General features: G+C 39.2%; 1 protein-coding gene across 2 annotated transcripts in view; it reads right to left on the bottom strand.

Annotated features, from left to right (window-relative positions):
• Positions 1–1,578: 1,578 nt before the first annotated feature.
• The window catches only part of Kcng3 (potassium voltage-gated channel modifier subfamily G member 3), a 47,478-nt gene continuing 21,455 nt past the window's right edge, over positions 1,579–27,601 (bottom strand). For both annotated transcript variants that reach the window (XM_042675544.1, XM_042675545.1), the window contains exon 2: positions 1,579–2,302. In XM_042675544.1, the coding sequence (XP_042531478.1) occupies positions 1,657–2,302 (646 nt within the window). In that variant the 3' untranslated portion in view covers positions 1,579–1,656. The remainder of the gene's footprint in view (positions 2,303–27,601) is intronic.

Below are 27,601 nucleotides of genomic sequence, written 5' to 3'. Positions count from 1 at the left end.
TGAGATTTTCAAAGGCCAAAATACTACATAACTCAGACAAACTCAGGGTAAAGGAAATCATTTGGCTATGATTACTTTGGCAATGACAATGATGAAGAAAAATGTGGCATCTGTCAAAATCCAGAGATGTGTGAAGAATAAACTGCTGCACTAGATTCTGGAAATAAGGGTTTTTAACCCTAACTCCTTCATCATGATATTCTCTTTTGCCCTTCTCTTCTACCTATAATAGTCAAAGCCTGAAATAGTTGGAGGCTGATATTCCTTTAGTGAATAATTCAGGCAAGCCTTTCTTGGATAAATAGACAGATCCTTGCCCAACCTAACCTCTCTCTCCTCCACCTCAATAATTACAGGGTGTACACTAAATTATTCATAAATCTGTGGTTTTGTTTATATATGATGCCTTTATAGCAATTAGTTGAGAAAGCAAAGTTATAATTCATATTGCTAAGATTCTGTGCTAAAAATCCTCTCTTCTACACTGTCTAGTACTAATAATCTAGACAGAGTAATAAGCTATATTACTCAATATTCCTACAAGCAGAGTTTGAATGGAGCTGTGACTCACAATGATGAAGATCAAGTCAAATAATTTTATATTCAAATTGCTTTTAGCTGGATGAAAATTGACTTAGCTACACAGAAACTAAGAGTACAATACTATTTCTTTTTGATGATAATCCAGTGACAATATGTAAATATAACTTTGATATCCAAAGACTACACAAAATATCCTTTTATCTGCTAAGTCTTATTTTAAATTCATAGTGTTTTGGGGGAAAGTTAAGAGCAAGAGAAGACAAATATGGGTTGTAATATTGATAATATCAAACTACTTCTATAATTTTTATGTTGGAAATATTCTTGTTTGGACATTTGAATGTTAGCACTATTATCACTATTATCATTTCAGAACAATGAATTCTATTATCCAATAAAATGCTAAGTGATACAAGCTTTTTCCATTCCAAGTACTTTTCTGAAGTTGTTTCCATAAAGAGAGGAAAGAAATAGAAGATAGAAAGGGAGAATATACTCAAGCTTGCAGAAAGTGATACAATAAGGTGAAAAACAGGTACAAAAATAAAAGAGAGAATAGATAAGTAAGAAAAACTTTTTCAAATAATACTAGTGCTTGTATCTAGCTCCATTATACAGTTTAAATTTTGGCCAAATTTTTAAAGTATTTGTTAAACAGTTCTTGAATGTGACATATGTTTCTAGGGTGCTTCTGACATTGATATGAGAAATTATAAAACATTTAGAAATGAAAATGTTAGTCTCAAAATATAACACTAAGTTCCAAGCTTCTGAATTCGTTAAGATGGCAAAACATTTGGAAACTAGTACCTTTCTGTTTTAAAGTGTTCAAACAATGTACTTAAAAATAAAAAGCAGTTAATTGTTAGAGGCAAGGAGGAAACAAGCCCAAATAAAATCACGGCCTACAGTTCACCCTAGGTACCATTACCCTTCCTTTGCCGTCTCAATCCTATTGAGACTTCTTCCCTTCAGCTGGGAAGGGTAATTTTTGCCCTACTAAGATGAGGATAATGGCACTACCGTGCTCACACCACCAGAAACACATGAATATGAAGTAGCATCCACTCTTTCTATGGAGTGAAGTATATGCAAGAATTGATTTGCGATGCATTAATTCAGGAACTCAGCAGAGAGGCTCCTACTATATCTAGCTGATCTAAACTTGAGCTCATGATAACACTGCACAAAGCTATGGTAGATGAAAGTGATAGGTAATGCCAATAGAACAATTCCACTGACAACACAAACTCCTCCAAGAATTCTTCCAGGCATTGTGATAGGATACATATCTCCATAGCCAACTGTAGTCATAGAGATAATCACCCACCAGCAGGCAGCAGGGATGCTGGCGAAGTCCTTGTTGGATGCTTCCAGGTCCAACCCATGTTCAAGAAGCTGAGAAAGTGCACTAAAGATTGCCATGGCAACACAAATGAAGACAAGTAGCATAACCATCTCTCGGTAACATCGCTTGAGAGTCAAACCCAGTGTCTGAAGACCAATGAAATGACGGGCAAGTTTAATCACCCAAAAAATCCTCATCATTCTGAGCACCCTCAAGGTGACTCCAGCCCTCTGGAGTTGAGAGTTCTCGCCTGTAAATACTGTCATTAGCACGGAGATGTAATATGGAGTGATTGCCAGTAAATCAATGATGTTCAGGGGTCTCTTGACAAACTCACACTTGTTTTTGGAGACGATGAACCGCACAATGCACTCTGCAGTGAACCAACCTATGCAGATAGCTTCAATTATCCTGTCAAGAGAACAAAAGAAGAATTGATCATTTTATTTTTAAAGATTTTTAATAGCTCTTAACATTTCTCCAGATAGTACTACACTGACATACTAATTCACTTACTTTTCCAGAAAACAAAGAACAGACAGTATAACCAACATCATGAGACCTGCCAGGATGCAACAGAACAACAAATATTACAGTTCAGATGGAAACTGAATTTGATAACCATCTTATGTTATACTACATGTAATGCCAGTTAAATAATGCAATACCATTTTACTTGTCATATTTTTATATGTGTGTGTGTGTGTGTGTGTGTGTGTGTGTGTGTGTGTGTGTGTGTGTGTGTGTGTGTGTGTGTGTGTGTGTGTGTATATATATATTTGCTGGTTGTGGGGCTTGAACTCAGGGTCTACGCACTATGTCGCTGAGCCACTTTATGCTCAAGGCTAGCGCTCTACCACTTGAGCCACAGTGCCACTTTCAGTTTTTGAGTGGTTAGTTGGAGATAAAAGTCTCATAGGGACTTTTCTGCCCAGGCTGGCTTTGAATCACAATCCTCAGATCTCAACCTCTTGAGTAACTCAGCTAGGATTACAGGCATGAGCCACCAACCCCGGCAACATTTTTTTTTAAGCTCTTTCTTATTTGGTGGTTTGAAATTGACTGAAACAGAGCTGGCCACGGTGAAATTTCGCTTGTTGAGGACAGTGCTGGTCAACTGTGGTACCAGTTTTAGAGATGGATCAGAAGGATTTGTTCCTAGACAGTGAATATCCCAAGGCTTTTTTTTGGGGGGGGGGGCAGTCCTAGGTCTTGAACTCTGGGCCTGGGCACTGTCCCTCAGCTTCTTTAGCACAAGGCTAGCTCTCTACCACTTGAGTCACAACACCACTTTTGGCTTATGTGGTACTGAGGAATTGGACCCAGAGCTTCATGCATGCTAGGCAAGCACTCTACCACTAAACCATATTCCCAGCCCAAAAGATAACTGCTTTTGTTGTTGTCCTTGTTTATTGGTTCTGGGCTTGAACCTCAGGGCCTGGGTGCTGTCCCTGAGCCTCTTTGTGTTCAAGGGTAGTGCTCTATCATTTGAGCCACAGTACCACTTCCCCTAGGCTTTTTGATGCTTCACTTCTTGATAAATAACAAGAAGATTACTTCCTGAAATGTGACTCTTCCTTTCTTTCCCAGTTGGGCATGGAGCACTGAAAACTGAGGGAACTTTTTGGGTACTGCATGAGTGCACTCAACAGGAGAGTATCCTCAGCATCCTTACTAGGATGGCATGGGAAAAAGGCTGAGGACTCTCAGGCTGTGACACACCACCACCAGGATTTTCCCAGAGACCACAACTCCTTTGTTTGTTTGTTTTTCTCCCCCCATCATTACCATGCACTATGTATTTTTAAAATACAGGGCCACATTTTGCCTACAGACGTATTTACCAACCTCCCTACATTGAAAATAATTGTATTTACAGAGAGGCATTGTTTACTGTGCCCAATAACAATTTATTTAGTCCGATAATATTTACATGAGCTAAGGGGTAGGTTTCTTGAAGTGGAGGGGGCCAGCCTGCGAGTGCCCTGGTCTTCCTCTTAGGCTGAGGAAATTAAATTTTAGAACACTGGCTAGGAAGTCCTGCCTTGGACTGGCAGGTAACTCAGAGGCAACTGTAATTTAATTTAACCTTAAATTAAATTATTGTTGGTATAATATCATTATTTTTCCAATGTAATTCTTTCTTACCTAGACTCAACTACCTTAAGTCCAAAAGAGAGAGAGAGAGGGAAATGAAGTCATTTGAAACAAGGTAGAGCAACTGTTCAAAGAGCATTCTACAGAACTCAAGTTGTACGGGATGTCACTCAGAAATGAGTAAATACAGTTAACCAAGTTTCCTTACTGCCGGGAGTGGCAGTGCCATAAAGATTAACTCCATCTTACTAACTCATTTATTTTTTTGAATACATACTCACATTCACATGGTTCAAATTGTCTAAGATTAAAATGAATCTATAGAGATTAAAAAGAGAAGTACAGAGTGAAGTCTGAGCTGGGTATAGTGATTCATATCTGTAGTCCCAGCTACTTGAGAGTTTCAAGAGGGAGGATCACTTAACCAGCCTAAGCAACACAGATCTACTCTCTCAAAAGAAAGAAGTCTCATGCTATTTCCCAGCCACTCAGTTACATTCCCTGGAGGCAAGCTCTATCAGTTTCCAATGAATCCTTCTGAAATTATTTCATGTATAACATAAAAATAAATAAAATAGGGTATATATATATGGATCCCCTTTCACACAAAGAACAGCATATCTCTGTGATCATTTTATATCAATGAGGACACTTTCCTCATCTCTTGAATATGTTGGCAAATATTCTTGAATATTCGTGAATCCAGTTTACTAGATGAATGTTTTGGTGGTTTCTGACCTCTTGCTACCAAAACAATGGTTCAATGAATATTCTTGTTTCTATCTCATTCATACATGTACAGCTATATCTGTAGCTACTAGGTAAAGAGAAATAATTTTGATAGCTTTTGCCCAACCTCTCCTAGAAAGGATACACTAAATTACTCTCCCACCACAACCAGTATCCACAGCCTCATCAATGTTAACTTACTGAACTTGAGGCTCTATGCCACTGTGCTAGTACTTATTTTGAAAAATGGTAAGCATTGTTTTTTCCATGGGTAAAGGTCTGGTTATGAAAAGTATCTGAACAAGGCTTTTTTTTTTTTTTTTTTTTTTTACTTTGTAACAGTTTCCTGAAACATCAGTTTTAGAAAACTGTCCAGAGGCTTTGTCTATAAATTGGTTTGTAGCCTGCAGTCTAAATCCTGTCTCTTCTCTCCTTTCTTTCTGGCTGAAGGAAAAACCAAAAGAATTACATTCCATGACATCTGAAAGCTATATAAAACTCGACCTTCATTGGTCATAATAAAGTTTTATTGGAGTACAGCCATGCTCACTCATTTACACCTTGTTTAAGGCTTTTTAAAAATACTACAGTAACAAAGTTGAATAGTAATGACAAATTATGTGGTTCTGAAAAGCCTCAGGCATTTAGTATCTGGCTCTTTATAGGAAAAGTTTTCTGGTCCCTGGTTTATACCAATAGCTCTCAAACTGATAGTCACGAAAGTATTGCTTAGAATCCATATGTTCTCTACAAAAATCTTTTTCTAAAGCCTTTTAAGTATATTATGGGTCTGTGGATATATAATATATATTATGCAACATATATGTTATAGTGTGTATTTTATATATATATATAGCTGGTAGCCAGGTAGTTCCATATGACATAATAGCCATCTGCTTCATATGATCACACTTCTGCCAAATAGAAGATGTTAGTAGTTGTGGGCTAGGAAGAGGAAAAAAGTAGGCTGACTCAGCAGGCAAATTATGCAACTTGGACAGGAAAGAATAACTAACATAATAGATGTCCAAGAGATGAAGGTTTTCATGGCAGTTCAAATGAAGGCAACTGGTGAAGGCATTGAGTCATCCCAGGACAGATGGTAGGCACGGGGTGCTGCACTCCAGATCCCACAAGGAATTCTGAAAATGCCTAACATCAGGCCTGAGGAAGTCAGGAAGTTTATGGTTTTTTGGCTATAAGGCAATCCCTGTGAACACTCATGGGTCAAGGTCTTCAGGTGGCACTACTTTCGAAGGTTTGGAAACTTTATAGGGTGGGCCTACTTGGAGGAAACAGGTCACTGGAAGGACACCTTTCATGGGTGTATCTAGTCTTCAATCCCTGCTTCCTGTTCATCATGAGCCTCTTCTGCCACAAGGTGCTACAGCCATGATGTCCTTCCCAAGTCATAGGACCAAGCCATCATGATCTAAAAACGTAAGCCAAAATAAATCCTTCTTCCTCTGAGTTGTTTGTGCCAGGTATTTTGCTGTAATAACAAGAAAGGCAGCTAATTACAAGGGTTGTGGGTGGAAAGCCAAACCTTCTACTAACAGAGAAGTACTTAAACCCAGATTTTACTGATAGTATCTTAAGATGGTAGAAACTATTGATAAAGAAATACATGAAAGAATACATTTTTTTCTGAGCAAAAGTCAGTATCTATAAGATGCTGACTTTTTTTTGTGGCAGGGCAGAGAATTTATACCTACTCATCTGTCCTTCTTCCCAGAAATGTCATTTTTCCCATTACCATTGGTCAGTGTGTGTCACATAAACCTGCCCAACAGCAAGGAGATTGAAATATCGGGAAAATTTTGGCTGTTTTTAGGTCTCTACATTCATGGAAGCCTTTGTGGAAGCATCTTTTTTTGTTGTTGTTGTTAGTCTAGTAGGAACAAGGGAACATAGATTATGTCCTTTAGTTGGTTATGTAGAAATAGTTTGAATGCCTTGCAATATTTAATATCAGAATTATGTCTTAGAAGAAATCTGTATTGCATTTTTTCCTGGTCCACCAAAAAATGATCTAAACACCTCATAACAATCACTGCCTGTCCTCCTCCTAACAAAAGAACTTGAGTAGAACTATGATCCTTGAATCTGCCCATCTTCATCGCTATCCCACACCCCTCTCAAGGAAGTCTTTGTAGAAGATCTAGGAGGAGAACTGCTTCATTCTTCATATCCTATGACTCCTAAAAATTAAGGGGTCAGGCCATGGTTTAATAAATAGTAAGCACTTGTCTAGTATGTTGGAAGCCCCTGCTATGCCTGCCAAAAATAAAAGCAAAAAGAAAGGGATCCGAGCAATATTCAGAAACCTTAGCATCACAGTTCTAAAATGTTACCACAGTTATCAATGTCTCAGGCCACTAGTTACTAGGGGTGAAGTATATTAGTTTCCAGTGGCGGCTGATTAAAAAAAAAATCCCATGAGAGTAGAGAATATAGCTCATTGGAGTGTGGAGTGTAAAGCCTTGGGTTCGATTCCCCCCATTTGGGTCCAGTCTTGATAGCTTATACAAAAATTTGGGGTCCAATCTTGATAGCTTATAAAAAATTACTTTTTCAAAGAAGTCAGGGTATTAAAACCCCAAATCAATTTTACTATGCCAAAAAAAGGTGGCAGGAAGGTCACACTCCATTTGGAAGCTCTAGGGGAATATTGCCTCCTAGTTCTGATAGCTGCTAACATTCTCTGGCTTGGTGCCATATCACTCCAATTTCTTCCTCCATGACACTCCTTCTGCCCTCCTTCGTCTCTGTCAAATCCTCCCCTGCCTCTTTCTAACAAGGACACATTCTATGACAGCAGTAGACCCTACCAGGAAAACCCGTAACAACCCTATTATCTGAAGATTAATCACGTTTACAAAATGCCTGTTGGCACATAAAGTAATATTGACCAGTTCTAGAAATTAGGACATGGATTTTTTTTTATTGGGTTTGGGGGAGTTGAAGGACAGTGTTTTCAGCCTTCCACACAAAGTCATCTAGAGGGTTCAAACCACAGTAAAAGGAATCTAACATACTACCTAGAAAAGGAGAAGGTCAGCAGATATGTTACAGACAACCTACCATGGAGAAGTTCCCTTGTTCCTACTAGACTAACAAAAAAAAGATGCTTCCACAAAGGCTTCCGTGAATGTGGAGACCTAAAAACAGACATAATTTTCCCGATATTTCAATCTCCTTGCTGTTGGGCAGGGTTATGTGACACACACTGACCAATGGTAATGGGAAAAATGACATTTCTGGGAAGAAGGACAGATGAGTAGGTATAAATTCTCTGCCCTGCCACAAAAATCTGAAAGCATACTATAAATTGTTGGCTTCAATGGTAGGGTCCGAATCAGCTCAAGTCCCTGAGTCACTACACAGAATAGAGCAGACACCTGCTACTCTGACCCAGACTGGACACATGTGAGTGAGAAATACATTTTTGCTGTGATAAGTCTTGGTTGTGTGAGGCTTACAAGTTGCTGGCTAGCCTAGGCAATAAACTAATAAATATAGTACGTAGTAAATTATGCACTCAAAAGGAATTGTTGGAAAACACAATGGCACAATTAATTATTCCTTATCTGAAAATCTGAAATGCTCCAAAATCTGAAACCTTTTTGTTTGATTCTATAAATTAAAAACCTGACTTCATATAACAGGATATTGTCAAATGGAGGTACACTAAAAGAACTGTATAAAATTACCTTTAAGCCGGCTATGAGAGGCTCATGCCTATAATCCTAGCTACTCAGGAGGCTGAGTAAAATTCAGTTTGAAGGAGGATTCTGGTTCAAAGCCAGCCTAAGCAAAAATACCCATGAAACCCCATCTCCAAAATAAGCAGCAAAAAACAAGTCTGGAAGAATGGCTCAAGTAGTACAGTGATAGCCAAGAAAGCAAGTCAAATAAGTGCAAGGCCCTAAGTTCAAACCCCAGTGCCTTCAGTCTATATGTATAAAATATCAATGGAACATAAATGAATTTCATGTTTTGGCTTGGGTCCTTAACATTAACTCATTATTTAAAAATGTAAAATCTAAGATAATTATGATTGCAGGCATTTCAAGCAAAAGATGCTCAATCTGTAACAGTAATTGTTATCTTAGACTGGCTTTGGTTAAAATGTACCAGCTGTCCAGTTAACTGCCCAGCTAAATGTCCAACTGTCTCTTCTCTAGTCAAGCTCTAGCATGAGTGAGGACACTGAACTTGGTGGGAAGAAGCCCCATGCCCTTTCCTCTGATTTACAAGCCTCATCCATCAACTGCCAGAATTGTGTGGATCTTTGTGGGGTGCTGCCATCTCTAACATCCTCAGATTCTATTAATTTCAGCAGAGCAAAAAATCTTAATTGTGCCCAGAACATTTTTCTGTCTAATTATTTCCACTAGCAGCCAAGTTGTTCAGATTAAAAGGTAAGAAATGCAAATGAGGTGGAATAATATCTAGGGAATTTTGAAGCAGTAAGTTCATCTGTAATGAGGTCCTAGGGGTTCCTCCTGCTACCCCCTAAGTTTCTCCAGAATTCACAATGAAGGGATGAATCAGTGAGAAACCCCAGGCATTGCCTACACCCAGGATTATGCCAAGGCGGTCTCCTACAACAAACACCACTAAGCCTGCCAAAATCCCCATGTTTCCAAATGGCACTCTCGTCAATGCAACCAACAGCGGCTGGAAAAGTGAGGACTGTTTATTGAGCACTGCAGCAAACAGTGGGATAGTCCAGAGGGTTACTTCTGCAAACCACAAATAGGAAAACAGAACTAAAGACAACACTGAGGAGCAGTATATTCCTCAGAAGCCTATTCTGATTACTCTTGAGATCCAAATATGCAGAAAGTCTTTAATACATGACTAATAAAATGTTATCCACTTAGTGAGCTATTTCTGTTGGACACTATGCTAAGTCCTGAACAGATAGCATCTCATTTCCAAACCCTATGACAAAATTGAGATCAACAAGATAGCCATCTTTTCCATAGCTACACAAGTATAAAATTAAAATGACATAGGTAATGAAGCCCAGGCATCCAGCCCTTTAGAGCTATAAAGACCAACTAAAAATAATAAAATTCATGACAATGTCTAACATTAATAGTAAATGTTATATATTCATCTCCATTACTATAGTCTATATTTATCACAAGAGCATTTTTCAGATTACTATTCTTAATCCATTAGTGGGTCAAAGTCAATGTTTTCTAAAACTGAATAGAAAATATCAGAATGTATGAAAATATAGTCTTATGAAACTTTTGTTTCAGTTGCATTTATAATAGTGCCCTAAATTATTACTATGGTTTGCTTATTACCTCTCAAACTTTTTTTTTGTTTATTTGTTTGTTTTTTGGGCCCGGTTGTGGGGCCTGAACTCTGGGCCTGGGCGCTGTCCCTTAGCTCTTCAGCTAGCGCTCTACCACTTGAGCCACAGCACCACTTCTGGCTTTTTTTTTTTTTTTTGCTTATGTGGTGCTGAGGAATCGTACCCAGGGCCTCAGGCATGCAAGGCAAGCGCTCTACCACTGAGCCCCATACCTCTCAAACTTTAATTTTCAGTTTAACAATAATAAAAGATGGGAACTCTTATAAGAACTGGGTATCACAATGGTAATAGATCTTTGATGTTTTTAAGGATTTTGTTTTTACCTTTTTTTTAACAGAGTGTGCTGGATATTTCTATCATATGGTTCAGATGTCTAAAGAACCTGGAAAAGTTGCTACTGCATTCGATGTATATCATACTACTGCTATTGTTCCTTTTATATAAACATATATATATATATATATACACACACATAGATGTATATGTATACAAAGTTATATATACATACATTTATAAATATATATGTGTGTATATATACATATGTGTGTGTGTGTGTGTGTGTGTTGGAAACTTTAGCTGTGCTGTCAACTTTGGAAAAAAGTATCCTAATTTATTACAGTGAGTTGGCACTGTATAGAAATTAACAGCCATGGGCTGGGAAGGTGGCTCAGTGGTAGAGAACTTACCTTGCATACCTGAGGCCCTGGGTTCGATTCCTCAGCACCACATAAGCAAAAAAGAAAAAAGCCGGAAGTGGCGCTGTGGCTCAAGTGGTAAAGCACTAGCCTTGAGCTGAAGAGCTGGGGGACAGCACCCAGGCCCAGAGTTCAGGCCCCACGACCGGACCTCCCCCCCCCAAAAAAAGAAATTAACAGCCATGCTGATCTACAAATACTATAGTTAAGATTTTTTTCCAATTTGTACAGGGTAAGACACTATTAAATATGTAAGAACTTATTCATATTGGTTTTATTACAAAATTAAGAGAGCATTATTGAAATATTGGGGGGAAAAGAGGCAATTAGGGCATGATGGCTCTACTTCCCAAATGGATTAATGCTGTTAAGGAGGGAAGGCGAGTGTATTAGTTCTTTTCATAGTAGACTTCTAATGAAAGGATAAGTTTGGCCCAATTTGCTGTCTTGCACATGCTCACTGGTCTTCAGCCATGTCATGATATAGCCAGAAGGCCCTTCGTAATGGTGTTATGTTCTTGGACTTCCCAAAGCTCAAGAACCATGCGCCAGATAAATTCCTAAGGTTTATAAATTGCCTATCTGGTACTCAAGGCAGTTACAATGCAAAAAGTACTCCTTTTTTTTTAGGCCCTGGAGGACCTCTACAATTACTTGCAATCAGCCATTACTAATTGCTAGTGGATCCCTCTTGACAGAAGGTGCCTCTGGGAATTACTCTGAGGTTTACAAACAGGCTATAAGGGGGCAAATGCTTTTAGTGTTAACCAATATTTGTTTCCATGCTCTCCCACCCTTCAAAAAAAAGGCTAGGATAAGACACAAGAGGCCATTAACTATGTATGTAAGGAAAAATCAAGGCCCTTTGGGCGCTCTCTTTTCATCTTTTCCCCACAACATTTTCTTATGAAAACTTTCAAACATTCAGGATATTCATGAATATTTTAAATATGTTATAGCTGTTTATCATCAGTCCATCCCTTTAGCCATCCATTAATCTCTTTTTTATGCAGTTCAAAATGAATTGCAAGGTATCAGTTTGCTTCCCTCTAAAACTTCAAAGTGCATATCATTAACTCAAATTCAGTATTTGCTTTTTTTCCTTTTTTTTGGGGGGGGGGGCGCGGGTGGTGGGGTCCAGTTGTAGGGCCTGAACTCTGGGCCTGGGTGCTGTCCCTCAGCTCTTCAGGTCAAGGCTAGCACTCTACCACTTGAGCCACAGCGCCACTTCCGGCTTTTTTTCTTTTTGCTTATGTGGTGCTGGGCAATCGAATCCAGGGCCTCATGCATGCAAGGCAAGTGCTCTACCTCTGAGCCACCTTCCCAGCCCTTGCTTTTTTTTCTTAATATAAACTCTATAAACTATGAAATGAGGAAGACTTAGGCATACATTCACTGAGCTTTGAAAAATTCATAACCTCTATGACCCAAACTGCTATCAATTCAAAAAGTATTCACATCTCCCTAGTGTTCTCTGCTTAACTCACCTCTGATTCTCCTGATCTCATTTCGCAAGTACTCAACAGGTGTTTTTGTCTAGTGCAATACAAGTGACTTTGACAGAATGTGAAGTCCCAGAATGTCCACGCCTCAGAAATGTGCACTTCTAAAATGGTGCATCTTTATGCAAAACAATATATAAGTGCCTCAAAAATAAATCAGAAATAGAAGTATTATGGGATTTAGAAAGCTCATTTCCGGGTATCCAAAAGAAATGAAAAGTAGGGTCTTGAAGATATGGCTGTACAGTATATACATAACAGTATTATTTACAACAGCCACGATGTAGGAGCAACTTAAATGTCTGCTGACAGATTTATTGAAAACAATATGGCACAGAGGGCCCACTTCAGCAGCACATATTGTAAAATTAGAATGGGACAAAGAAGTATGGCCTTTATGCAAGGATGACACAAATGTGCGAAAAGTTCTATGTTTTTAAAATAGCCTTAATGATGCAACTCCAGTTCCTAGATAAACAACTAGCAAAGCTTAAGATCCAAATATGAGGATTAAGGCAGAACTTAATGAAATAGAGGCTAAAAGCACTATACAATGAGTCAGTGAAACAGAAGTTACTTCTTTGAAAAGAATTTTAGCCAATCTATTTGAGAGAAAAGATTCAAAAAATTAAAATTAGAGATTAAAATGGATATATTGCAACAAATACCAATAAAACTCAGAAGATCATGAGAAAATTCTTTGAAAACCTGTATTAAATTGGAAAATTTAGAAGAAATTGATACATTTCTAAATGTATTTGATCTATGAAAATTGAACCACAAGGATATAAACCTCTCAAGTAGATTTATAACAAGCAGAAAAAGGAAAGCAGCTCCCCACTAAATAGAGTTCCCCAACCCCCCCCCCCAAAATAATAAAGAGTTCCCCAACCAAAACCAAACAAAAAAATAACAACAAAAACAAAGATAGATTCACTACTGAATGCTACCGGACCTTTAAAGAAAACTACAATAATACCAATACTCCTCAAACTTTTCCATGAGGTAGAAAGGGAAGGAACATTACCAAGCTCATTCTATGAATCCATGATTGTACTCATTCTAAAACCAGATAGGGACACAACAACAAAACAACAGGAAAGAATTATAAAGCTGGGCGCTGCCTGTAATCTAGCTATTCAGGAAGCTGAGATCTGAGGATTGCAATTCAAAGCAAGTCCAGGCAGGAAAGTCTGTGAGACTCTTATCTCCAATAAACCCTCCAAAAACCCACTAGAAAACAGGAAGTGGTGCTGTGGCTCAAGAGGTAGAATACTCTCCTTGAGCTGAAGAGTGCAGGGACAGCACCCAAGCCCAGAGTTCAAGCCCCACAACAAATTAAAAAGAACTATAGACAAAAGTCTTTGATAAACACTGATGCAATGATTCTGAATGAAACCCTCATAAAACAAATTCAGTCACACATCAAAAAGATTATATATTATGATCAAGTTGGTTTCATTCAGGGATGGCAAGACTGATTTAACATATGTAAACTAATACAGATAATTCAGCACATAAGAGAATCTAGGCAAAAATGTTATGATTATCTCAATTAATGCAGAAAAAGCCTTTGATAAGATTAAACATCTATGTTAAAAGTTTTGAAGAAACTAGGATTAGAGGGGATGTACCTCAACATAGTTAAAGGCTGTATATGGCAAACCTATAGCCAACATTATATTAAATGGGGGTAAACTCAAAATCATTTCCTCTAAATTTAGGAATGAGACAAGAGTGTCTTCCCATTTCTATTCAACATGTACTGAATTCATAGTGAGAGTAATAAGGCATAAGGTCAAAATAAAAAAGAATTAAAATGGGCTGGGAAAGTGGCTCAGTGGTAGAGTGTTTGCCTTGCATACTTGAGGCCCTGGGTTCGATTCCTCAGCACCACATAAGCAAAAAATAAAAAAGCTGGAAGTGGTGCTGTGGCTCAAGTGGTAAGCACTAGCCTTGAGCACAGAGAGGCTCAGGAAGAGAGACCAGGCCCTGAGTTCAAGCCCTAGGAACAGTCTCTCCACAATCCCCTCCCCCCCCCCAAAAAATAAAACCTATTCATAGCCAGGTGCTGGTGGCTCACATCTGTAATCCTACTCGGGAAGCTGAGATCTAAAGATCAGGGTTCTAAGCCATGGGGCAGAAAAGTCCGCATGAAACTCTTATCTCTAATTAACTACTCAAAAATCAGAAGTGGAGCTGTGGCTCAAAGCGGTAGTGCACTATTCTTGAGCACAAAAACTCAGGGACAGCACCTAGGCCCTGAGTTCAAGCCACAAGACCCCAACCAAAAAAACAAAAACAAAAACAAACCTACCTATTCTGAGCTAGGCACTAGTGGCTCATGTCTGTAATCCTAGTTATTCAGGAGGCTGAGTACTATCTATCTATCTATCTATCTATCCATCTGTGATACATATAATTTACATATATATGTTCATATTTGTATGTGAAGACAGTGTGTGAAGATACCAAATTCTGTTTGAAAAAGAGGAAGGAGGAAGAGGAACTAAAGAAATATAGAGGTTGAATCTATTGAAAGTATACTGTACGCATTTATGATCTGTCATAATAAAACCCATTGTATTATTAGTGCATTCCAACAGAAAAAGAAAAGGAAAAATAAACCAAATAGTTCTAGGCAGGGAGGAACCTAATACAGAATGGAAACTCACTTTTTCTTTTTTACTTTATTCCTTTTCACACTGCTAAATGGTTTACCGTGTGCACATATTCGTTTTCTAGTTCAAAAATACTTTTAAAGAAAAAGTAAAAAGCCTGGCCAAATAGAAATGCGATCATCATGATTAAGTTGTCAGCAGCTTGAATCAACCTGGACAACTCCAATAAAAACTTTACAAAAGGAAAAGTTGCCCCTTCTCCCTCAAGCTTTCACACTGGAATGTGTGAGGCATTTCCAATCACAATGCTAACAGATAGGTATGCTGTAATCAAAATTTCCAACAAACCACTTACCAATACCAGCTACTTCACAAAGAGTCCCTTTTATGTATTTATTCCCCATAATAATAATTTGAAATGGTAGGATTTTTTTTTTGTTAAATTGTTTTCTTTATTTTTTTTCTTCTCTTTCCTTAAGAAAATTAAAAAAAAAAACTATATTATTCACGTATCTTCCAGCAAAGGTTGATGTGAGTAAAGAAAAACATACAGTGAATACTTACTGAAATATTATTTTTCTCTAAATTTACATGTATCAATTCATTTAATTCTCAAGACAAGTATATATGATAGATGTTATTATCACCCACCTATAAGTGAGGAAACTAAGACAATGAATTGAAGCAATTTGCTCCTGCCACACCGCTACAGTATCATACACTAAATCCTAGGTGGGATTTATGTACTTTCTAAAGCTACAGTCAATGTGTGCTTGCTATATTATGATCCTACTTTGTTTACTGACTCTTGCTGTGTTAGTCAGTTATGAATTACTATAATAAACAGCTGAGCAGATCAACTTATAGAAGCAGAAGGTTTAAATTGGCTGACAGTTTTAGAGCTCTTTCCACAGAGGAAGGTTTAGTGGGCTGTTGTTTTAGGACCTGAAGTGATGCAGCACATCATGGCAGGGTGTGTAAGGTAGAGCAAAGCTACTCACTTCTTGGCCGGGAATTGAAAAAAGAAAGAGGAAAAGGCATAATCCTGAGATCCACTTCAAGAATTTGTCCTCAGTGACTAGAAGGCCTCCCACTGGGCCCCACCTTGTAAAGTTTCCAATGCTTCCCAAAAGCACAAGCTGGACACCCCTATAATATCTCAACTCATTCCACTAGTTAGTATGTAAATAGCCATAGCTTTAGGGTATGTGGCAGGATAAGGATAAAGAATAGAAAGGTCACTCTTCCAAAAGCATTGAGACTGGCAATGGAGCTGGGACTGGCTCCTCTCACGGAGTTTTTAAGGGGCTGCTATTATCTTGCTGAATCTCTTCTTGCAATACCCACCTCCTACCCATTGCCCTTGTTCATGCCATTTCTTATTAGCAGACAGGAACATGCTGCTCTTTCCCTCAGCTCCTACCTGCACAGTTTCTCCTAGAGCTCTTTTGTCCTCTGTTTTGGCAATGAAGGTACTGGCCCCACATTTCTCGTTATCTAATGACCCTCTACAAAGAAACAACTAAGTTCTTGACTGTACAAAGATTTCAACATTCACTCTGCTGACACTGGGGATATTAATTTCCATTGAAGACCAGAGTGTATTTCTGTGAGAAAGAGAGAGGAAAAAAAACAGGCAATTACTACAAATAACCCTTGCCTGACTCCTTTTTGGCATAATTAATTCCATTGTCAACCAAATATATGACTCAAGTGCATTGTGACAATGCCTGAGGTAGTTTCTTGTTAGGAACCCTGTCCTGTTAGTGGAGATAAGTGGTTTTGATCTCTATCAAGGTGATAGGCTCTACTTCTTCTTCTTCTTCTTCTTTTTAATCTTTTGAGATGGAGAATTGAAACTATTAAGCACAAAGGAAAAGGTAAGACTAGTATTGTGAATCTCCAAGTAGGAAACTTTATCAACCATCAATCAGCTAATATCCAATTACCCTTTCCCACTTTCCTCATCATGTATTATTCTGCAACAAATTCTAGAGTATGAATGTTTGCTTTCTGCGCCTGTAACAAATACCTTCACTGAATCAACAGAAAGAAGAAAGGCTTATTTTGGCTCAGGATTTCAGAAGCTTTAGTCCACAGTCAAAGATCCTGGTACTTTGGGCCTGTGCTGGCACAGTACATCATGGTGGTAGAGGTGACCTGTTCACCTCACAACAGCCAGGAAACAGGAGAGAGAAGAGGAGGCTAGGGTAACAAAATCCCTTTCAAGGTCATATCGCATGACTAAAGTCCTTTCCACTAGGTCCCACCTTCTAAAAGTTCTGCCTTCCAATAAGCACAGGTTCATCATCAAATCTTTAAGACATGGGCCCTTGGGGAACATTACAGATCTAAACTATAGTTATCCCCGAGACTTTTCTCACTCTCCCTACCTGTGGACCAACCAAGCGTTCACAAAAAGGTGGCAGGGAATGCCCATGAATTCAGTGTCCTGAAACAAGCTGGTTTAAGTCTTAGCATAAGGATAAAATAACAATCTTCTGATCTATTAGATGTGGTCACAAGCACATGGAGCACATAACTTTATTCATCATGCAAGAAAGTTTCTGCATATCTACTGGATATCAGGTTCTACCAAGACACAGCAAGGTAAACAAAAATGAATTAAAGCTCAGAACTAGCTAGGCACTGGTATAATCCTAGTTACTCAGGAGGCTGAAATCTGAGGACTGAGGTTCAAAGCTAGCCCAGGCAGGAAAGTCCATGAGTATCTTATCTCCAATTAACAACCAGAAAACCAGATGTGGCTCAAAGTTGTAAGGCATAAGACTTGAGTGAAAGAGTTCAGGGACAGTGCCCAGGCCTTGAGTCTAAGCCCCATGGATCAATGAAAGAAAGGACAAAAGGAAGGAAGGAAGGAAGGAAGGAAGGAAGAAAGGAAGGAAGGAAGGAAGGGGGAAGAAGGGAGGGAGGGAGGGAGGGTTGGATATTCAGTATTGAGTAAGGTATGAGCTTTGGGGAGGGGGAGCATTCTGTACTATTTTTTAACTTTCATGTGAATATAAAAATATTCTCAAGTAAAAAGTTTAAAAAAAAAAAAGAAGAAGATAAAACCTAGCCTAAAAAGAACTTGCTGAAGGCAAGATATGCCTTCCTCAACACTCTATTCATATAAACTCAGGAATAAAATATTCTAAAAGGGCTTCTGGGGAATGTGGCTTAGTGGTAGAGTGCTTGCCTAGCACACAGGAAGCCTTGGGCTTGATTACTCAGTACCACATTAACAGAAAAAGCCGGAAGTGGCGCTGTTGCTAAAGTGGTAGAATGCTAGCTTTGAGCAAAAGAAGCTCAGGGAGAATGCCCAGGCCTTGAATTCAAGCCTCAGGACTGGAAAAAAATAAAAAATTAAAAATAAGGGCTTCTGTCCTGAGCAACATACAGAGCAAATCATCTGCTCTTTGACATCAACAAATTTCAGAAGAATAATTCTTTCAGCAGTATAGCAACTGGTGACTGCTAGTCCCAGAACTTTATTCATTGTCCAAATAAAAGAACGTAGTTTGCTTCTAGAAGGTATTTAACTGTCAAGTAGAGTTTTGGTTGACATACTAAGTTAGACTTTTGCAATCTAAGCCAAACCTGTTCATTTTATAGATTTCAGCAAATGTTTTCCTAGTTTGAAGCCTGGTTAACTTCAATGCCCTTAAAATTCTTCATCTCTATGCTAAGAGATGAGAATCCTATAAACAATAACAAAAAATAAGTAACAGAAAATCTAGACATGACAAAAGCAGTAGCTGACAGACAAGTTCAGAAAAAGGTTAAATTCTTCCTTTACTTGGGGAGTTTCAAAGGCTTCTTTGGAAAAGTGGTGATTAGTAGCATGGAAAGATTAGGATAAAGAAAATCAAGGAGTGTTAATATATTTGGAAAAGGGAAAGTAACCACACTGAAAAGATTAACAGTTATAATAATGATGATAATATACTAATAATAATGAAAAGGATCCTTAACAGAGGTGAAGAGATGATAAAAATGGGAAGGTAAATTATGGCCTAGAGTTAAAGGTAAATTTGTATCCAGAGAAAAACCAGGTTATCAAAGTATTGGTCAGGATTTTTCCAGGAGAAAAAGAGTGTCTGGCAAGAAGATCATAGTAAAGTCTTGAATCTCATCATTTAAGTATTTCTAAATAGTTGGAGTCTTCACAATTGGTATGTATAAGTATTAGCTATATGATTTCTAAAATGACTTTTAGGTATTACTGGACTTCAGAGCTGTCAACCTGGATGGCCATTGTATTATCCTTATTTCACAGATGAAGAAGCACCTTCCATGCTAATCAGTGGCATAGCTGGGCTGCTGGGTCTATAATATGGCCATTTTGGATGAAAGGGGGAGGTCTAATTAGAGGGCTATAAGAACATTTGAAGTCTTTCCATTTCCTAACAAATGGGGCAATGTCATTCTTTCTGATGGAGGCACAGAATTCCATTGTGTATATATACCACAATTTCTTGATCCATTCATCTACCGAGGGGCATCTGGGTTGGTTCCATATCTTAGCTATGGTAAATATTGCTGCAATAAACAGTCGTGCTGGTAGTTTTAGTGTGGTCTTGTTTATGATCATTTGGGTAAATGCCCCAAAGTGGGATTGCTGGGTCATAGGGGAGGAGCTCTATGTAGAGTTTTTTGAGGAACCTCCATATTGCTTTCCAAAGTGCTTGAACAAGTTTACACTCCCACCAACAATGAAGTAAGGTTCCCTTCTGTCCGCATCCCCTCCAGCATCTGTTGTATATTAAGTTAAGTAAGCCAGGCCCAAAGAAACATAGGTCCCATGGTTTCCCTTAGTTGCAATAACTAGTATATGTCAAGCAGAAAAGGTCAGATAAGTTGATGTTAGGGGAATGAACCCCAAGATAAATATTCAAATATTTTTTTGTTTTGTTTTTCCTTTCATGCAATTGTTTCTATCATATTTATAATATGATTTCTATGTTGCTTTGTATGTCCCTCCCCCACAGTATAACCCATACTTTCACTGTTTTTGATGTTGGTATAATTTGTGGAGAGGAAGGGAAAAAAACAAATCGTTTAACTAGGGATACAGGTGGACCCATTGCAACAATGAGATGTACAAGTCGTTATGTTGAAAAACGAACTTAACAAGTTTGGTGGGGTATGGGGGGAGGATCAAGTGGGGGGAGGAGAGGAGTATGGGAAGGGATGGGAAGGGGAAACAATGAGGAGGCAACAATGCTTGATAAGAAATGTACTCTTTATCTTGCCCATGTAATTGTAACTCCTTTGTATGGTATTCTCACAATTAAAAAAAAAAAAACAAACATTCAAAGTAAAGATTTTCAACCAACCAGTGACAGTGGAAAAATAAGAGGGGGGAAGTAAGTAACCTGCGCAGGCTAGCTGTGGATGTTGCAGTCATCTTAGCGAGGGTGTGAGCAGACCTCAGGGCTAATCACACAGGTACAAAACATTCAACAGGCCTCAGTCACTGTCCCATAGAGAGGGAGGGGACAAAGGAGTCAGGCAAAACCCTCTAAAATGGGAGGCAAGTAGAGAAAAAAAAATATCACTCTGAAAAATGTTATTTCAAGACATGAGCACTCAAACCATTCCCTTGATTTTCTTTTTTGTTGTTGTTGTTGTTTCTTTTTTCTTTGTTTTTTCCCTTGATTTTCTAAGACAGGATCTCCCCAGGTAATCAAGCTGGCCTTATACTCTTGATCCTCCTGCCCCAACTCCCTAGTACAGGTACTATAGGCATGGTAGGCTCCTTTGGTTTTCTTTTTTTTTTTTTCCCCTTTGGTTTTCTTTTTTTTTTTTGTCAGTTGTGGGGCTTGAACTCTGGGCCTGGGCGCTGTCCCTCAGCTCTTCAGCTCAAGGCGAGCGCTCTACCACTTGAGCTACAGCGCCACGGTCTTTCCTGCCCGGGCTGGCTTTGAACCTCGATCCTCAGATCTCAGCCTCCTGAGTAGCTGATTACAGGCATGAGCCACCAGCGCCCGGCGCCTTTGGTTTTCTTAAAAGATAAAAAAGACAGATATCCACCAGGCACTGGTGGCTCACACCTACTATAATCCCTAGCTACTCAGGAGACTGAGGTCTGAGAATTAGTTGCCACTGGAAGGCAGCCCTGGCGAGAAAGTCCATGGGACTCTTATCTCCAATTAACCACCAAAAAGCCAGATGTAGAGCTGGGATTCAAGGGTAAAGTGCTATCCTTGAGAAAAAAAGCTCATGGGCAGCACCCAAGCCCTTTGTTCAAGCTCCAGGACCACTGGCACACACACACAAAAAAAGACAAATCGGGCTGGGAAGGTAGCTCCGTGGTAGAGTGCTTGCCTTACATGCATGAGGCCCTGGGTTTGATTCCTCAGCACCACATAAGCAGGAAAAGCCAGAAGCGGCACTGTGGCTCAAGTGGAAAAGCTCTAGCCTTGAGCTGAAGAGCTGAGGGACAGTGCCCAGGCCCAGAGTTCAGGCCCTACAACCAACAAATGAACAAACAAAAAAGACAAATCATTTTTAGGAAATAAATTACCTAAAGATTCCATCACTGGGCTGGGAATGTGGCTTAGTGACAGAGTGCTTGCTAACATGCATGAAGCCCTGGGTTTGATTCTTCAGTACTACATAAACAGAAAAAGCTGGAAGTGGCGCTGTGGCTCACTAGAGTGAGCTTGAGCAAAAGAAGCTCAGGGAGAGGGCTCAGGCCTCAGGACTGGTAGAAAGAAAAGAAAGAAAAGGAAGGAAGGAAGGAAGGAAGGAAGGAAGGAAGGAAGGAAGGAAGGAAGGAAGGAAGGAAGGAAGGAAGGAAGGAAGGAAGGAAGGAATGAATTCCATCACCCCTATACTTTGGTGTTCATGTTCATTATCCTCTAACAGAGGATTTAGGTTGCTCAGGACTGGCTCTGCGTCCATCTGATCACCAGAGATTCCCAAGAGTCAAGGTTAAAGACTGAGTTTTCAGAAGACGATCATATTCTAGATGGGCATAGGAACAGAATAACCCCAAATCTCTACTACTAAAAAAACAAAACAAAGATGAGATCAACAGAAACCTAGACCCCCAGGACTTGTCCTCACAGGGCTGTTCTCTATGCCAGGTAGGCCCCTTCATCCTTCCCGTGCAGCAGCCTAGCTGGTCCTTCACCACAACCACGCTACACACACATTCACCTGAAGACTGCTATGAGAAACTCAATCTCAACCGAGACTTCATCTGTTCCCATTCCATATATAACTACCAGATGGCTTCTACGCCCTTTTTATTTAGCTGGCAATTCATTCCTGAAAGATTGAGACTGGAAGGGACATCAAAAACTCACCCGCTCTTCAAACAAGATCATCTTACAAAAACGGATACCAATTCTTTTATTTAATAACATTTTAGCTTCAAAGTAGTTTTTATCGACAGAGCAACTCAGAAAATAAATTTCAAAAGGATATTTTTTAAAGAGAAATGGCTTATGCCAGTATCATTATTTGCTATTTGCTAAGCACAGGTAAATAACATGTCCAAAGAACTCAACTCTGATTATTTTCACTCAATGCTGCTGTATTATCAGATACTCACTGAAAACATCAAGACATAAATGAGACTTTTGAGGAAGAAAAAAGATAATTCTGTAAACACAATTTCCAACACACATCTAAAAACAAGATTTAAGCCAGCTGAGGTGAAACATACCTATAATTCCTCCACAAGTTCAAGATCAGCCTAAGCACATAGCAAGACCCAGAACAGCTTGGGCTACCTCCTGAGGCTATCTCATAAAACAAAACCAAAACAAACAAATAAAAATCAATAGCCATAAGCCAGGCGCTAGTGGCTCACGCCTGCAATCCTAGCTACTCAGGAGGCTGAGATCTGAGGATCGCGGTTCAAAGCCAGCCCGGGCAGGAGAGACTGTGAGACTCCTATCTCCAATAAACCACCAGAAAACCGGAAGTGGCGCTGTAGCTCAAGTGGTAGAGCGCTCGCCTTGAGCTGAAGAGCTGAGGGACAGCGCCCAGGCCCAGAGTTCAAGCCCCACGACCGACAAAATACTTCTTGCTGCTCACGTACCACGAGCTGAACTGTACTAAACCACACACTCCCTAAGAAGAGGTTCAGCCAGGACACAGGCCCAAAGCAATGGGGCCAAGTAACCATGGCTTGAACCTCTGAAACCGTGAGCCAAAATCAACTTTTCTTCTTCTCATATAAATTAATAAATAAAAATTACCCAGATGTGAGGCCTTAGCGAAGCAAGTTATCCCTGTTCTTGCCCAATATCAACCAGGCTTTCAAGTCTATGCTCAAGCAAACATCACCATCCTTATCTCCTCCGTGGCTCAGTTTTTTTTTGTGTGTCATCAGAGCAGCCAGGGTTCTGCTAGCCTTGCATGTATCATGTGGTTTTAGTGGCTTTCTAGCCAGGGAGTAACTGGGGCTATGACTATTTTTTTTTAAAAACTGTATTTGTATGTGACTTTTTTTTTTTTTTGGTACTAGGGATCAAACCCACCCAGGACATTACACTTGGTAGGCAAGTGCTTTGCCACTGAGCTACATCCCAACCCTATGACTCAATCATAGAAATTAATACGTATTCAAAACCATTGTTTAAATAAAGTAGCATTGGAATCAATTTTTATCATTAGTGAATTGAGATGTTTTTATCAGGCTAATGAAATATTTAGGAAAAATGAAATACCTGTTATGCAGACTTGAAAAAAAAAAAAAGCAAAGCAAAACAAAACAAACAGCCTGGTGTTGGTGGCTTATGCCTGTAATCCTAACACCTCAGGAAGCTTGAGATCTGAGGACTGCAGTTCAAAGCTAGCCTGCACAGGAAAGTCTGAGATTCTCAACTTCAACTAACCACCAGAAAACCTGAAGTGGCTCTGTGGCTCAAAGTGGTAGAGCACCCAGGCCCTGAGTTTAAGCCTCATGATTGAAGAAAAAAAATACTAAACAGAAGCACATGCCTACTGTAAGTTGGCCAGGTAGAAAGCTGATGCAGAAAGGTTGTTTGTTAAGTTCTAGACTAAACTGGGCTACATAGTAAGTTTCAGGCCGGCCTGGACTATCTTGTCTCAAAAAACAAAACAAAAAATCAGAGATAAGCTGAGCACCAGTAGCTCATACACCTAATCCTAGTAGTTGGGAAGATTTGAGGAATGTGGTTCAATACCAGTCCAGGAAATTCTTTTTTTTTGGAGGGTGGTCCTGTCGTGGGGCCTGAACTCTGGGCCTGGGCGCTGTCCCTCAGCTCTTCAGCTCAAGGCTAGCACTCTACCACTTGAGCCACAGCGCCACTTCCAGCTTTTTTCTTTTTGCTTATGTGGTGCTGAGGAATCGAACCCAGGGCCTCAGGTATGCAAGGCAAGCACTCTATCACTGAGCCACCTTCCCAGCCCAGTCCAGGAAATTCTTATCTCCATCTTAAGTCCATGAGATTCTTATCTCCAATTAACTATTGAAAAACTGGAAGTGGAGCTGGGGCTCAAAGTAATAGAGCACTAGCTTTGAGCAACCAGGCCCTGAGTTCAAGCCCCACAACTGACAAAAAATAAAAAAAGATTAGAGATAATATATTACTGTCCTTACTTCAAACGTACATCAAAATTAATGTGAAGTATAAGCCAAAATGCAAAAATTTTAAATCATAAAAATCCTAGAAAGCATACCTTTTGACATGGCAATAGACAAATTTTCTTATGCCAAGCACAAAAAGCAGTAATTATGAAAAAAAACCCTCATACATTAGACTACATCAGAACTAAACATTTTTAGTACAGATGAAGATACCGTTAAGAAAATGAATAGGCCAACTAGAGGGTAGAGAAAACTATTTACAAATCATCTGACAAAAGACTAATGTCCAAAAACCCTAAAGAACTCATAAATTCCAATGGTCAAGATAAATGGCCTGCCAGGACTGGTAGCTCACACCTATAATCCTAGCCACTCAGGAGATCTGGGGATTGAGGTTCAAAGAACCTCAGCCCTGGCAGGAAAGTCCGTGAAACTCTTATCTCCAATTAACAACCAGAAAACCAGAAGTGGTGTGGCTCGAATGGCAGAGTGCTCACCTTGAGCTGAAATGCTGAGGGACAATGCCCAGGCTCAGAATTCAAGCCCCACGACAGACAAAAAATAAATAATACATAAATAAAAAGGTAAATGAGGGGCTGTGAAGGTGGCTCAGTGGTAGAGTGCTTGCCTCACATGCATAAGGACCTGGATTCGATTCCTCAGCATCACATAGACAGAAAAAGCTAGAAGTGGTGCTGTAGTTCAAGTGGTAAAGTGCTAGTCTTGAGCTGAAGAGCTGAGGGACAGCGCCCAGGCCCAGAATTCAAGCCCACGACCGACAAAAAAAAAGATAAATTACCTAATTTAGCTAAATAGTTGGACAAACCCCTCACATAATAAAATATGTAAAAGGCCAAAAAGCACATAAAAAGATGATCAATAATTTATTACCAAGGAAATTAAAAAATTAGAGCCACATATATTACTATGTGTCCAATAGAATAACTAAAATTAACAAGATCAAATACAGTGAAAATGTAAAGCAATGGAAATCTTAAGACACTTTGAGTCTGACTATAAAACAGTACAACCACTGTGAGGCTTTCTCACAGCAAAGCAAAAAGCAATGAACCCAACATGATTTTTTTTTCAAACTTAAGGCCATTCACATGTACCACTGAACTTCATTCTAGCCTTATTCAGATTCGTGGTGTGCCAAAACACAAAATGGCCACAAATTAAAATCTAAATCTTTGAAGTATGTTTTCATTAAAGAGAATTTTGTACAACTCAGAAACTAAAAAAAAAAAAACAAAACAAAACTGGAGAGAACACAAAGAAGGAAGAATCAAGAAAGTAATAAAGATACATAATAATTATAAACAAGCCAGAACTGGTGGTGCCAAAAAAGGTAGTGTCCTTAGAAGGGCTTTCATGGAAACTGGAAAGCTGATTACATTATTGTAATTATAAAGACAGTATAGCTCTGATGCTGGAATAACAGGAGGACTTAGAGGAACAATGAACTTAGAATGAGAGCCACATAGTCTCAGAAACAGATAAAGAACAGATGAGGCTCTCCAGGTGAAACGTTACTGCAGAGTTACTTAACAGCATCGAGGAGAAATGTGCATACCTTTCTGTATAGCAACTACTTTTTCTGTATAATAACTACAGTTCTAGATAGATGCATTAAAGAAAATTTCCTATATGTTCATTTAGACTTCGAATAGAAATACTCACTGTGGCACCACTGTAATAGCAAAATTTCCACAGACAGAAGAACAAATAAATCAATGCCTACTACATTAGCAGTCAAAATGAAAGGACTGACTGTAGCTATAGAAATCAACATCACAACATAAAGTTGAGCTAAAGGGGCAAGCTGCAGATTTCACTGATGATAGTGTTTATAAAAATGGTTGAAGGGATCTGGGATATCCCCCATTGGCCCATGTCTTAAAGGCTTGATTCCCAGCTTGGTACTCTTGGGGGATGGTGGAAACTTGAAAAGGTTGAACCCAGTGGGAAGCCTTGTGTGAGAGGCCCAGGCAGGGAGAAGACCTCAAAGAGCAGAAACCCAAGTATCTTTCTTTCTCTTTGCTTCCTGGCTCTACCACACACTTTTACCATGATGTACAGTCCAACTCATCAGATCCTAGAGCACCAGGACTAAACAGTCATGGACTGAAGCCTCCAAAACTTTCTCCTCATAAGGTGAACACTTCAGCTGACCTAGCATAAACTTACATGTTTGTACATGTAATCTATATTACATGTACATTTTTAAAATTTTTTTGTTGGTCATGGGGCCTGAACTCTGGGCTTGGACACTGTCCCTCAGCTCTTAAACTCAAGCGCTCTACCACTTGAGCCACAGTGCCACTCGGCTTTTTCTGTTTATGTGGTACTGAGGAATTGAACCCAGGGCCTCATGCATGCAAGGCAAGCACTCTACCACTGAGCCACCTTCCTAGCCCTGTACATGTTTTCTTTTTAAATTATTATCTTAAGTTGTACAAAGGGGTTTCAATTCAACGTGTCAGTCTGCGAAAACAATGCATCTTGATCAATGTCACCTTCCAACCCCACCCATGCCCTCAATTTGTCATTTCCATTACCATTCGGTTCCATTTTCACATGTATAGATTGAATATCATGACTGCATTTGCCCACCCTCCCTCTCTCCACTCATCTAACCCTTCCCTTAAACTCCAAGTTCCAGCTTCTTGGTTCATTTAAATGTATGCAAAACAAAAACAAAAAAACCCACGTTGAAATCTGGAGATGGCAATCTCTGTGGATCCAGATTTCAATGGGCAAGAGACACCAGGTGGACTTGAACTCTATGTTTTATATTTTACTTCTCCCATCGGGAAATGGGTACACAGGTGTTCACTGCTCTATAATCTACATTTTTACATGCCTGGAATACTTTATAATGGCTGCACGCATAATTTCTCCTACCTCTGTAAAGCATTTGTCTCTTTTATTTCACAAATTGATTTGTTCTGTGTCTTAAGCTTTAGGTAGTTGTGTTTAAGAAAAACACATTTTTGATTGGCATAAGAAATTCAACTTCTTTAAATGCTTAAATTTTGGTTGATATTTCAAGCTTTTTATACTTCAGAAAAATTCCTCTGAACATTTGTTATAATGGCTGAGTACCAACATTTAACTAATTACACAGGTTAATTGAGAAGGACAATTTGTTTCAAAA

Source organism: Dipodomys spectabilis, unplaced genomic scaffold (assembly GCF_019054845.1).
Source record: "Dipodomys spectabilis isolate Male_0828 unplaced genomic scaffold, ASM1905484v1 ptg000026l, whole genome shotgun sequence".
In the NCBI taxonomy this organism is placed as follows: domain Eukaryota; kingdom Metazoa; phylum Chordata; class Mammalia; order Rodentia; family Heteromyidae; genus Dipodomys; species Dipodomys spectabilis.
This window is presented reverse-complemented; position numbering and strand designations above follow the sequence as displayed.